At 44.8% G+C, this 12,345-nt stretch overlaps 1 protein-coding gene and 1 pseudogene across 1 annotated transcript; both read left to right on the top strand.

The window, feature by feature from the left end:
* Positions 1-1,033: 1,033 nt before the first annotated feature.
* ANXA2R (annexin A2 receptor) lies at positions 1,034-1,543 on the top strand. The gene has a single exon (XM_049707878.1). It carries the CDS (start codon positions 1,034-1,036, stop codon positions 1,541-1,543), a length of 510 nt encoding a protein of 169 aa, XP_049563835.1.
* A 10,034-nt stretch (positions 1,544-11,577) lies between these two features.
* On the top strand, positions 11,578-12,326 carry LOC101284225 (histone H3.3C-like; annotated as a pseudogene).
* Positions 12,327-12,345: the final 19 nt, after the last annotated feature.

The following is a 12,345-nucleotide window of genomic DNA, read 5'->3' on the forward strand; positions in this document are numbered from 1 at the left end:
CTGACTTTGTTACATTGAAGATGAAATACTGATCAAGGAAGTCTAGGCTTAGAGGCACTGACATGTTTGCAAACAGAACGTCTGAAACAGCTCAGGAAGGATGTAAGGGAATACGATTTCACTATAGATCTGACACAAGAAGGAAAAAACAATCCATTCAGATTAAACACACACAAAAAGACAACATTTTGAGTTTGTTATTCATTGATGTTATGTTTAATATCCATGATCATGTCACTAAGAATGACAATGAAAATAATAATAATTGTAATTCAACAACTTATTTTCTGCCTGGGAATATCTAATTACATGACCTTTGTTATTGAATTTAATCATAAAAGTTACCTTGTAAAATGTTAAATTTTAGCTACCATCCAGGCAAAAACATGAGGATAAGAGAGGTTAGGTAACTAGCTGAGTCATATAGAAATAATAGACAGAACTTGTACCCAAACAGTCTGCATCTAGATCTCTAGACTTTGAGCCCTCCCCTCCTACATGTTGGCTGGAAGTCTGAAGCAATTTTAACTTAGAATTGAAGATCAGAGTGTCAGTCTGACCAGCAGTGTGATTTCATGCAAAGATGACCAACTTCTCATTCTGATCATCTGGGTAAAATCTGATGGTACTTTCCAAGCAGAAGGGCTCTGAGAATCAATGGACGTACAGTTAACTAAAAGTGTCGGGCACATAGGATACTTTTCATAAAGGAGTAACCTTCCAAAGAGCTCGTCTTGGCAGAGTCGCTGTACCTGTAATTCTTTAAAAAAAAAAAAAAAAACCAAACAACAACAAAAATTTAATTCTATCAAATCAACAAAATCGATTCAACTTCGAATAACTCCATCCAAGATGATTGGATTTTCCCCTAATCTCCTCAGGGCCCGCCTTCTGAAGCAATTTGAAACCTGAGAAAAACGACACCACCCATCCTAATATCCTCTGGTTGGACAGCTAAAAAGTTGGACGGGAAGGTATAAATTCGCAGGGAAGGGATCCCTGAAAACTTCTCCTCCTCTCAGGGGCTGAAGCGATGGAGCCGAACTTCCCCCGCTGCATGCGCGAGGCCTGGGATTCCGCAGAGGAGTCCCAGGAACCAGAGATGCTGCAAATCTTGAGCTTAGCGGACCCTGAGGAATGGCAGCTCCCTTTCTATCCTACGCTGGGCCAGCTCTCTGGGGACGACGAGGACTTCAATGGGGAACAACTTTCTACCGCCTGCGGGCGTCTGCACCCACACTGCCCGAAACACCGACCCCGAGCGCAGAGCACCTGCAGGCTGAGCGCTGGGCCGCCCGCCCCGGACAAGACGCCCACGACCCGCCAGGAGCCACAATCGTCCTCAGGAGGTGGGGCCGCCGCCCACCCGCAAAGCTTCCCTGGGCGGGTCTTGCGGCGTCGGGAACCCAACATCTGGAACCCGCGACCTCTGACCGCGGGGACCCTTCCGGAGCATCGCCCTCCTCCTGGCCTGGAGAGACACCACCGGACGTCCCAAGGCTGGTGGCCGCGGACCTACACGCAGTGGCCGGGAAGACCCTAGGCTGCCTCTCCCGCCGCCTTTGGACCCAGGAGCCCTCATCTCCGCTGAGACCCTTCATTGGATGATCCCTTGCGACAGATGTTATTAAAATAACACCTCTCCGTTCAGCAATCATGGAAGAATTCGTCTTCAGAGACATTTGTGAAGTTTTCTTTCGCTTACTTAATAAATTATACCAAATTCCAACGCCTTTCTCTCTCTTACTTTGGCTTTTGGGGAAGGACCCGACGCAGGGGCGGGGTGGCCGGTGCCACTTCTCACCAGGGACCCTCAGTCCCCTGATTTGCTGGGCGGGGGGAGGCCGGTGGGGTCTCTTGGGCACACCGGGTGGCCAGGGGTCCAGCATAGGCGTTGCCAAACTGGGTCACACGTGCTGGGCTCCGAGACATCCAGCAAAGAGCGGCCAGCAGCCCTGAGAACTCCACTTTGCCCGACGAACGCTCCTGCGCCCTCGCCCTGGCCCTGGCCCTTCCAGTCCATCTGTGGGGCCGTCCAGTCACCTTCACGTTGCTCCACAGCCCCCAGCGCCTGTCGCCGCTCCAAACGCATCTAGAAGCATTGGCCTCGGGTAGCGCAGAGCCTCCGTCTCCCTCAGGCACTCTCCTGGGCGTGTCCCTTCTTCCTGCTCGCCCCAAAGCCGACTTCCAGCACCTCAGAGTTGACCTACAGCCAGAACGCTGGGGCCCCCGGACAGGAGAAAACTAGGGATTGTCTTTTGCGGCGGGGCGTTTCTGCGGCCAGATTCTCGAGTGGTTAGGCTCGCGTCACTTCCTAACTCCAACTTGGCGACTTCCCAAGGCGCCTGACTTCTCATTACCATTCGGAGTTGAACTAGAGTGTCCACCACCCAATCCGGGGTTTGAAACGGGGCCTGAGAGAGCAATGGCAGGCGAAGTGTAAGTGCTTAATAAATGTCAATACAATTATACTGAGAATTTCTCAACTGCTGTGATTTTTCTGGGGGCAAAATCCTTCACTGGGATTAATCTCACAGGAGTCTGAATGTGGGGACTCCCTGCCTCGGGAGCAGTTTCCTGGAAACCCTTCACCTCATCGCTCTGGTTTCTGGCATCCCACCCAATCTCACCCTTTCTCTCCTTTCCCTGCCAGGATTCCATGGGCCACCTGTGCAGCCTGGATGCTGTGACTCAACCAGTATGTAACCCTGGCCGGTCCCCAGGGAATGCAAAAATTATCCTTTTCACCCATCTGTTAGACCACAGGGTGATAGTTTACTTTTTTAGACTCAAACGGAACTTTTCCATTGAGGCCTGAGCATGGGAAATATACAGCTCATAACAAGAGGATGCGATGACATGGGTGTGTGTTATAGACACTGCTATGTCTTTATTAATGTACTTTAATTTCCTACTTTGTCTTTTATTTCTTAAAGAGTGTATGTGAGAAATGAAATCAGTGAGAACTGGAAATAAAGAAATCACTTTTAAGTTTCATCCTCCCTTCTTCAGTAGTCATTTCAAATACTTAATCTCTTAAGCAAATAAATGAAATAGCCCTTGAATTCATGGAAAGACACAATTGTCTATAAGCCCACTTGTCAGGAATCACTAGCAGTATTTGGAGTACAGTTCTACAGTTCCTTTAGCGATTCTAAAATCCAAAATTTTATGCAACCTACAATTTGGTGTGTAAATTTTGGTACAAAACTCATTTGACAGCAAAATATGGCATAGACTGATGTGAGGCCGTAGTGTACTCTATCCAAAGTAGCATGAGTATTCATAGGAATGATTGATTACTGGGACTGTCCTAGACCATGCAGACAGGTACACTCTATCACGCAAGCTCTTATTGTCACTTTATAATTCCTTACATTTTAAATTATAACACACATCTAGACCCCAGTATTTTAATAAATATATTAGAGTATCTTTAATATTAAATAATGTATTAGCAATATCTAAAAATACAATATAGGTTGTTTTTGGTTGTAAAGTTGACTAGTAATGCTGAATACTGTAGAAGTGCCCTTTGCTGGTAGGAAGCTGGAGTCATTGCAGTATTTGATCATCCGTAACATTGTCAAAGAAAATTCTGTTCTGGAATAGATTGCTTCTGCCATTGCCTGTAACTATTTCTAGTAATGGGGTTTGCATGCTCCATTTTTTCTTTTCTTTTTACTTAAAAATTTTTTTTAAATTGACTTGTATTAGTCACCTCTACCCCTGCCCTTTGTACTTCCCAACAGCTAAAACAATGACTCACAGTATAAAGAGAATTTTTTTAAGCTGTTAGGTTTTATTATCAAAAAAGATTGTTTTTTCTTAAAGAAATGTTTTTGTGTAATTTTTAAGTAAGGGAAAGGAATTTTCACAAATGTACACAATGTCAAAATTTCTTACATGATTGCTAATTCATGCAATTCAATATGGGGCATGTGGAGAGCAAGGTACCTATATGTAGCTATTTCCTCAAGTCTAGAAATGGATAATTTCAAGAAGGGAAGGCAGGCAGGGGACACAAAAGCACGAATAAACTAATGGGACTACATCAAACTAAAAGGTTTCTGCACAGCAAAAGAAACTATCATCAAATTGAGAAGGCAACCTACTGAATGAGGGAAGATATATCTAATCACATATTTGACAAGGGGTTAATACCCAAAATATACAGAGAACTCTTACATCCTCTTAAGGTTTTAACTCAAGTTATACAACTCAATTTATATGATTTAAACTCCAAAGAAAGCAAACAACCTCCTTGAATAATGGGCAGAGGACCTCAACAGACATTTTTCCAAAGAAGACACACAGATGGCCAACAGACCCATGAAAGATGCTCAGCATCACTAATTATCAGGGACATGCACATCAAAACCACAATGAGATATCATCTCCCACCTGTCAGAATGGCTATTCTCCAGAAGACAGTAAATGACAAGTGTTGGAGAGAATGTGGAGAAAAGGGAACACTCATATACTGTTGGTGGGAATCTAAGTTGGTGCAACTACTATGGAAAACAGTAAGGAGATTCCTCAAAATCTAAAAATAGAAATACCATAGGATCCAGCTTTCCACTCCTGGGTATACGTCCAGAAAAAAAGAAAGCATGAGTTCAAAAAGATACATGCACCTATTTATAATATCCAATACATGGAAGCAACCCAAGTGCCTAAAAAAGGATGACTGAATTAAGATGTGGTAAGTATATACAGTGGAATATTGCTCAACCATAAAAAGAATGAAATTTTGCCATTTGCAGCAACATGGATGGACCTAGAGAATATTATGCTTAGTGAAATAAGCCAGACAGAGAAAGACAAATAGTGCATGATATCACTTATATGTGGCATCTAAAAATAATACAAATGAATGTGTATGCAAAACAGAAACAGACTCACAGATATAGAAAACAAACTTGTGGTTACCAGAGGGGAGAGGGAAGAGTGAGGGACAAATTAGGGGTATGGGATTAACATATACAAACTACTATGTATAAAATAGATAAGCAATGAGGATATACTGTATAGCACAACAAGGATTACAGCCATTATCTTATAATAACCTATAATGGAATATAATCTGCAAATATACTGAATCACTATGTTGTATACCTGAAACTAACATAATATTGTAAATCAACTGTACTTCAATTTAAAAGAAGATGTGGTATATATTCACAATGGAATACTACTCAGTCATAAAAAGAATGAAATCCTGCCATCTGCAACAACATGTGGACCTTGAGGGTATTACCTTAAGTGAAATAAATCAAAAGATAAAAGACAAAAACTATATGATTTCACTTATATGTGGAATCTAAAGAAACCCCAAACCACCCCCCCCCAAAAAAAACTGAAACAAAAAAACTGAACAAACAAAACAAGAGAACAGATTGGTATTTACCATAGGGATGGGGGTTGGGGGCTGGTTGGAATGGGTGGTGGGGGTCAAGTGTATGGTAATGGACGGTAACTAGATTTTGAGGATGATCACTTTGTAATGAACACATGTGTTCATAATGCTGTACACCTGAAACTTCTATACCAATTTTACCTCAATAAAAAAGAAGGAAAGGCAAAAAGAATATTTTATAGATTTCATAAGTGATCACTGATATTGATGTGAAATAAATGTAGATGGATTTTAGAATAAAATAAGCTTCCTTTCTTTATCCACTATTCCTACCTACAGGATATATCCAAAGTCATATACCTAATGAATGCCTACACAATCTATTCAATTTACTTTTCTTCAGGAAGGAAAGATAAAAATAATATACATTTCCTGGAAGATTTGGGGGAAATAATGTGGCTTCAAAAGAGTCCCTGTCCAGCAACAAATCCAGAGAAATGAGCCTGCACCCTGCACTGCAATATCCAATCTAGAGAAAGAACAGATAAATACTATTTATTCTAGTAAATAGAGAGCCTTATTTAGAAGCTAGAATGGAAACTCCTGAAACCAGAAATTTCAAGCGTCTCTGTAAGTGGACTCTAGGTGTCTAGATGGTGGATCCTGAGAGCAGGAGCAGCTTCGAATGGCAAGTGATTATTGGGGGAACTTCAGAAGTGGTCCCAGGAAGCTGACTGCAGCTTTGCTGTGCTAAGTAGCAGAGATATGTCTGTTCAGGTGTGAACAGTGAATGGATGTTTGCATCGTAGAGAAAGGAAGGTGCCTGGATGGCTGTAACACACAGAGGAGTGAGGTTTCCCAATGGGGAGCCCGATTCCCTAGACAAACACCTACTGAGCAGCCCTCCAGCTGACATCTCTCTCCCTCCAAACTGTGCAAATCATGGCATTAGTTCCTTTCAACTTCCCTAGACAGAAGCTGCTCACTAAGAGGGGAGATGATGTATTAGGGGATCTTCAATTTACACACTCCAGATTACACTGTTATACTATTTAAATCAAACTTTACTGTTCTCTAGTGTCTTGGAAAAGCTTCTTGAATAATCACAATATTTTTCTCTTCCACTTTATTTATTTTGTATCTACCCTGGAAAATACAGTGTCATAACACAGAAACTAAATAAACTAAATATGGGGTCATATAATCTGACAGAGTGAAGAAGAAATTGTGAACACACCTTCAAATACCATCAGTTAGGTCTCCCCTATCAATTCCTTGGCTACATCTATGGTCAATCTGATAACTGATTAGGTCAATATCATATATTTGAGCAGTCAAAGTCAGCAATTAAACTATTCAATCAAATCTAACACAAAATTTAAATCTTTCATCATAATTACCTATTAAGTATGATTGGATGCTAGCAGAGACAGAAGACTCTGAGATTGCTGTGGTACAGATATATCTCACTAGGGCCACAGAAAGCCAGTATCTGCCTTCCCTCCATCAATGACCTTATTAATCTTTTTCTAGGCTGAGCCTGTGAATTGGATGTTCTCTCTCGATGATGAGATTTTCCTTCCTCTAGATTTTCCATCACACTACTGAGATCTAAGTTGAAAGGACATGCTCATATCTCTAATAATGCTATTTTGACTCTTCAAGGTAAGTATAGTACCCTCCCAGTTACTTTCTTTCAATTAACTTAGAAAACATTCTTTATAGCACTTATACTAAAAGAGTTCTGTTTGTTTATTTATTGGCATGTTTACTGTCTGTCCCTCCCATGAAACTCAGACACTTTAGGACTTCCCTGGTGGCGCAGTGGTTAAGAATCCACCTGCCATTGCAGGGGACACAGGTTCGAGCCCTGGTCCGGGAAGATCCCACATGCCGCGGAGCAACCAAGCCCGTGTGCCACAACTACTGAGCCTGCGTGCCTAAAGCCCGTGCTCCGCAACAAGAGAAGCCACCGCAATGAGAAGCCCACGCACCGCAATGAAGAGTAGCCCCTGCTCACCGCAACTAGAGAAAGCCCACGCGCAGCAACGAAGACCCAATGCAGCCAGAAATAAATAAAAAATAAATTAAAAAAAAAAGAAGGTCAGACACTTTATGGCAGGTCCCATGTCTGCTGGTTGATGGCTTTAGCTCCAGGATCATGTATACATGTAGTATAATATTGGTGCTTAGTAAGGCTTTGGGAATGAAAAAGGAATGAATATAGAAAAAAATATTCTCCAGCCACAGGCTGAACAGAGGAAGATCAGATATCACTGAAAAGGAGAAAAATAACTCTTGGGAGGATTTATTTGTTTGTGTTTCCTTGCTGCTTCTCAGAAATGCTGGTAAACATGCTGTGAGCATCAAATGCTGGGATGACCCAACCAATCAGATCTGACCAAAGCCACATTCAGCTCGGTTTTATTGGATGTCATTCAGAAGAGTATATTAATTTTCTTCTTCTCGGGGGTCTGGTATCCTGAAGCAATGTGCACTGAAGGTTAACACCAACGTCTGTGTTTCAGCATCTTAATTCTGATGTCTTAGAGGTCCTAGGCTAGAGGACTTCTGCTTCCTGCTTCTCTGTCTTGGCCCAGTCATGCTGTTTCACGGTGTAAGAGAGTGAAGGTTTGGAACTTCATCTGTCTTGCTGTGAGGGTTCGGTTGTCTACAAGCAAGGGGCGGGAACCTGGCTACTGCCTTCCCTGCACTGGGTAGAAGCCTGGGTCTGGACAACCTCCAGGGACTGAGCAGAGGCTCAGGGGAATGCTCCACTTCTGGTAGGATAGGACCTACAGTGTGGGAGAGAAATAATGAGGACTCAGAGACTTTCTCTGTGCCATGAGTAGTTTGGAAGCTCCCAAAAAGTCCTGCCTGGGAGTTGACACTTGGGTTCCTGCCTGGTCCAACTTCAGCCCCAGAGAAGCCGAATATGGCAGATCAGGTGGCTGCCTGGATCCAGAAAAGCTACAAAACCCCGGTGCAGGTAGTCACGGGGTGCCCACAGGGCAAGGACCTGGAATTCTGCCCTCTCTAAGCCTACCTGGTTGGCTATCTCAGCGCTTTCCCCTCTAACTTGGTTAGAACCATCCCCTTGAAGTCAAGTCCCATTGCTACAGTCACCTCCTGCCCAGTGTTCTAGTTCCCCTACTGTACATTTGTTCTCTGGGATATCTTTTCAAAATCATGCCTTCCATTTTATTTCTAGGGCTGCGTAGTTTGGGATTGTGCAAATATGCCTATTGTTTATATATTTTTTTATACTGTATTGGAAAACACGTCCGTTTTTTAACCACAATTTCAGGCTTGTAGAACTGGAATTCTGGGTCAAGAGTATTCTTTTTTTTTGAGAATTATTTATTTATTTAGGCTACACTGGGTCTTCGTTTGGTGTGCAGGTTCTTGATTGGTGTGTGCAGGTTTCTCTAGTTGCAGAAAGCGGGCTTAGTTGTGGTATGTGGGATCTTAGTTCCCTGACCAGGGATCGAACCTGGGGGCCCCCTGCATTGGGAGGTCGGAGTCTTAACCACTGGACCACCAGGGAAGTCCCCAAGGGTATTCATATTGAAATGCTTAATGCATATTGTCACGTTGGCTTTCCAAAGACCCTTTCAAATTCATTTCTCAAAAGCTGCTTTGGGGAGTTACTACTTTAGCAATATTAGAACAAATGGAAAAGATTAATACAGACCACTGTGGTAGTCAAAGTTATATGTCATGGTTTCACTTTACATTTCTTTGATCTTAAGGAGCCCTGGCCTGGGTCCCAGCTCCCCTTTCAGCCATAGAAGCCCCTATACCGCTTCCAGGCCTGACTCTACCCACCCAAATCAATCCACAGGCAGAGAATAGGGAAGCAAGTTTTAATCATTGCTCATAATTGGATCAACATAAGAAACATGACAATTCTGAGTACAACTGCAAGAAAGCTCCTTAAGACAGTATGCATTCCCTGAAGAGAGATTTCTAATTGAGAGAGCTGTCAGTAATCCAGGAAAGGAGGGACAAATAAGGACTGGCCCCACAGAGTCCTCCAGGCTCATCCCAGAGCAAGGCGGGGCCCAGGGGAGAAGTCCAGGCCAGGGCATGGGTTGAAGGGGCGCCGCGGGTCGGACAAGAGTCTGCGACTCCTTTCCTTGCCGAGTTCCACAGGGATTCAAGCCTCCACAGGGTTTCCGCAGCTTCGGGGTAGGGGATGGGGATCGTCCTGGGCTCCTGGAGGCCATCTGGCCGCGTGTCTGTCGGCCTCCGCTGCTGCGGGCATCTCCTGGCTGTTCAGGCCCGATTGTGCCCTGTGGTGTGTGGCTTCGGCCTCTTCTTGACGGGACTGTCGCTCCACCCCGGGTTAGCCGTTGGCTCCTGCGCTTGTGGGTCTCGCCAGCGTTTGTGGCCGTTCTCCGCCTGGCGACCGTCTGCATGTCCGGGGCAAGCGCGCCGCGGCAGCCCACATGCACAGTAGTGCGCGTCCTCGCAGAACTGGGGGCTTTGGCAGGAGGGGCGGCTCAGCGCAGGGAAGTTATCCAGAGCCCAGGCCCAGGCCTGTTCTCGGTTGAGGCCCGGTGGCATGTGGGGCTCTGGATGCGCCCTCTTCCAGGACAGCTCTTCCCAGGTGTAGTATGCGTGCGGTTCCATGGCTTCAGCCTCCTCCCAGGCCAGACGCGTAGCGGGTCTAAGCAAAGGGGCGAATGATTCAGCCCCATGCTGAGTGTTCCTTTTATAGGGTCTGTTTAGTACGGAAGATCGGAAACCCAAGTCCAGATAAGTGGGGATAGACTCTCATTTGCCTTGCAAATTGCCTCGGAGCCTCGCGAGATTGAGGAGAAAACTGCATCTTGCTGGGAGGGGTTTGGAAATTCCGAGTGGTTTTGGTGATTGAGTTAAAGGAGGGGGATGGGAGGGAACGAGGGTCCCTGGCAGCTTCCATTTACTGGAAGAAGCCTCACTACTTGGAAGGAACAGCTATGCATATCACACCTCAGGTTCTCTTCTTTTAGTACAACAGAGTGGATGGACCAGTGTTAAGACGTGAAACAGCCAGGTTCCATCTTTGCCAGAACACAAAGGTAGTTCATGCTGCAGCTGGACTGAAATTCCAGGTTCTCCTACTCCCTCATCAAGTGGGGAGATGAGGAACGGAGTGATTAGGTAGGGGTGGGAAAAGGAGAGTCCCATGCCTACTTAGAATTCTAATACTTCTATTTTGGTCTACACTAGCTCAGCCGAATCAAAGGGACACCTCAAGTTTGCCCTGATTTTCAAAGCTACAGGGCACATTGAATTGAGTGAACACCATGTTTTTAATCGTGTTTGTTGGTAGGGCCCCTATCCTGTTTTATGTAATTATGGACATTCTATCATTAGTGATTCTCATTTCTCTGCTCCCCTTAAGTGTAATTTTTCCTATTAGTAGCTATTGTATTTTTAATGTGTATTTGGTATTTTTCAGTGTTGTACTATATATAATACTGTTTTGCGTGCCCACGTATTCAATTCATGTAAAGGAAGTGTGTTCTATTCTGATGTTATTCATTACTTTCCATCCGTTTGCTAATTTACAAGATCTTTATATGCAAATTTCATCTGCTGCTTCCAACTCATGCCTATTCCTCTCTGATGAGCTTCTGCCACACTTTACCCCTCCACTGTACCCCAGGGGACCTTCAGATTGCTACTGAGTTACCATTACCGTATGGAATCATCTCTTATGGATCAGTGAGACACTTTCTCTAGGATAGGTACCCATAAGCACAATTGTGGCACAGAAAATGTATAAGCCCAATTTAAGAGAGTACTACCAGATCATTCTTTGGGATGACTGTGTTACAGCAGGCAGGTAGATAGAGGAGCAGAGGAATGGGGGCAGGTGCCGGGTGGCAGGAAATTATGCAGCTTGTAAACAGCAGGGGTCCATGGGCAGACAAAGAAAAGCAGGAACCTCCAGACTGACAGGAAACCACAAGTTTGGCGTGATATGTGTCCTGGAAGCAAAGAAAGGTGAGGAAAGGTGGGAATGTCCTGCACCTGAATGTAACCTGTTGCTCATTATGCTCTCATTACAATAAAAGTATCCTTGCAGATAAGAAGTACCCATCATCTTGTCAATTATGTTCGCAGCCACCTGTGCGATGCCGTTCGCTCTCCAACTCTAGCGCCTTCTCTAGCTCCCCAAGCTCCAGCTGAAGGTGAAGGGGGGTAAGTAAGAAGGTCTCTATACCATGGCTCTTACAAAGCAGACTGCCACAAATCGACCGGTGGAAAAGCACCAAGGAAGCAACTGGCTACCAAAGCCGCTGGCAAGAGTGCGCCCTCTATTGGAGGGGTGTAGAAACCTCATCATTACAGGCCTGGTACGGGGCATGCCCTGAAATTAGATGTTATCAGAAGTCCACTGAACTTCTGATTCGCAAACATCCCTTCCAGCATCTGGTACAGGAAATTGCTCAGGACTTCAAACCAGATCTGCGCTTCCGGAGTGCAGCTATTGGTGCTTTGCAGGAGGCAAATGAGGCCTATCTGGTTGGCCTTTTTTTAAAACAATAAATTTTATTTATTTATTTATTTGGCTGTGTTCGGTCTTCGTTTCTGTGCGAGGGCTTTCTCTAGTTGCGTCGACCGGAGGCCACTCTTCATCGCGGTGCGCGGGCCTCTCACTGTCGCGGCCTCTCTTGTGGCGGAGCACAGGCTCCAGATGCGCAGGCTCAGTAGTTGTGGCTCACGGGCTTAGTTGCTCAGTAGTTGTGGCTCACGGGCCCAGTTGCTCCGCGGCATGTGGGATATTTCCAGACCAGGGCTCGAACCCGTGTTCCCTGCATTGGCAGGCAGATTCTCAACCACTGGGCCACCAGGGAAGTCCTGGTTGGCCTTTTTGAAGACACCAACCTGTGTGCTATCCATGCCAAACGTGTAACAGTCATGCCAAAAAGACATCTAGCTAGCACGCCGCGTATGTGGAGAACATGCTTAAGAATCCACTAAGATGGGAA

This window comes from Orcinus orca, chromosome 3 (genome assembly GCF_937001465.1).
Source record: "Orcinus orca chromosome 3, mOrcOrc1.1, whole genome shotgun sequence".
NCBI classification, from domain to species: Eukaryota; Metazoa; Chordata; class Mammalia; order Artiodactyla; family Delphinidae; genus Orcinus; species Orcinus orca.

What these genes read in the sequence shown, in the direction of transcription:
- ANXA2R (XM_049707878.1), top strand. Translation starts at nt 1,034, where the DNA reads ATGGAGCCGAACTTCCCCCGCTGCATGCGCGAGGCCTGGGATTCCGCA.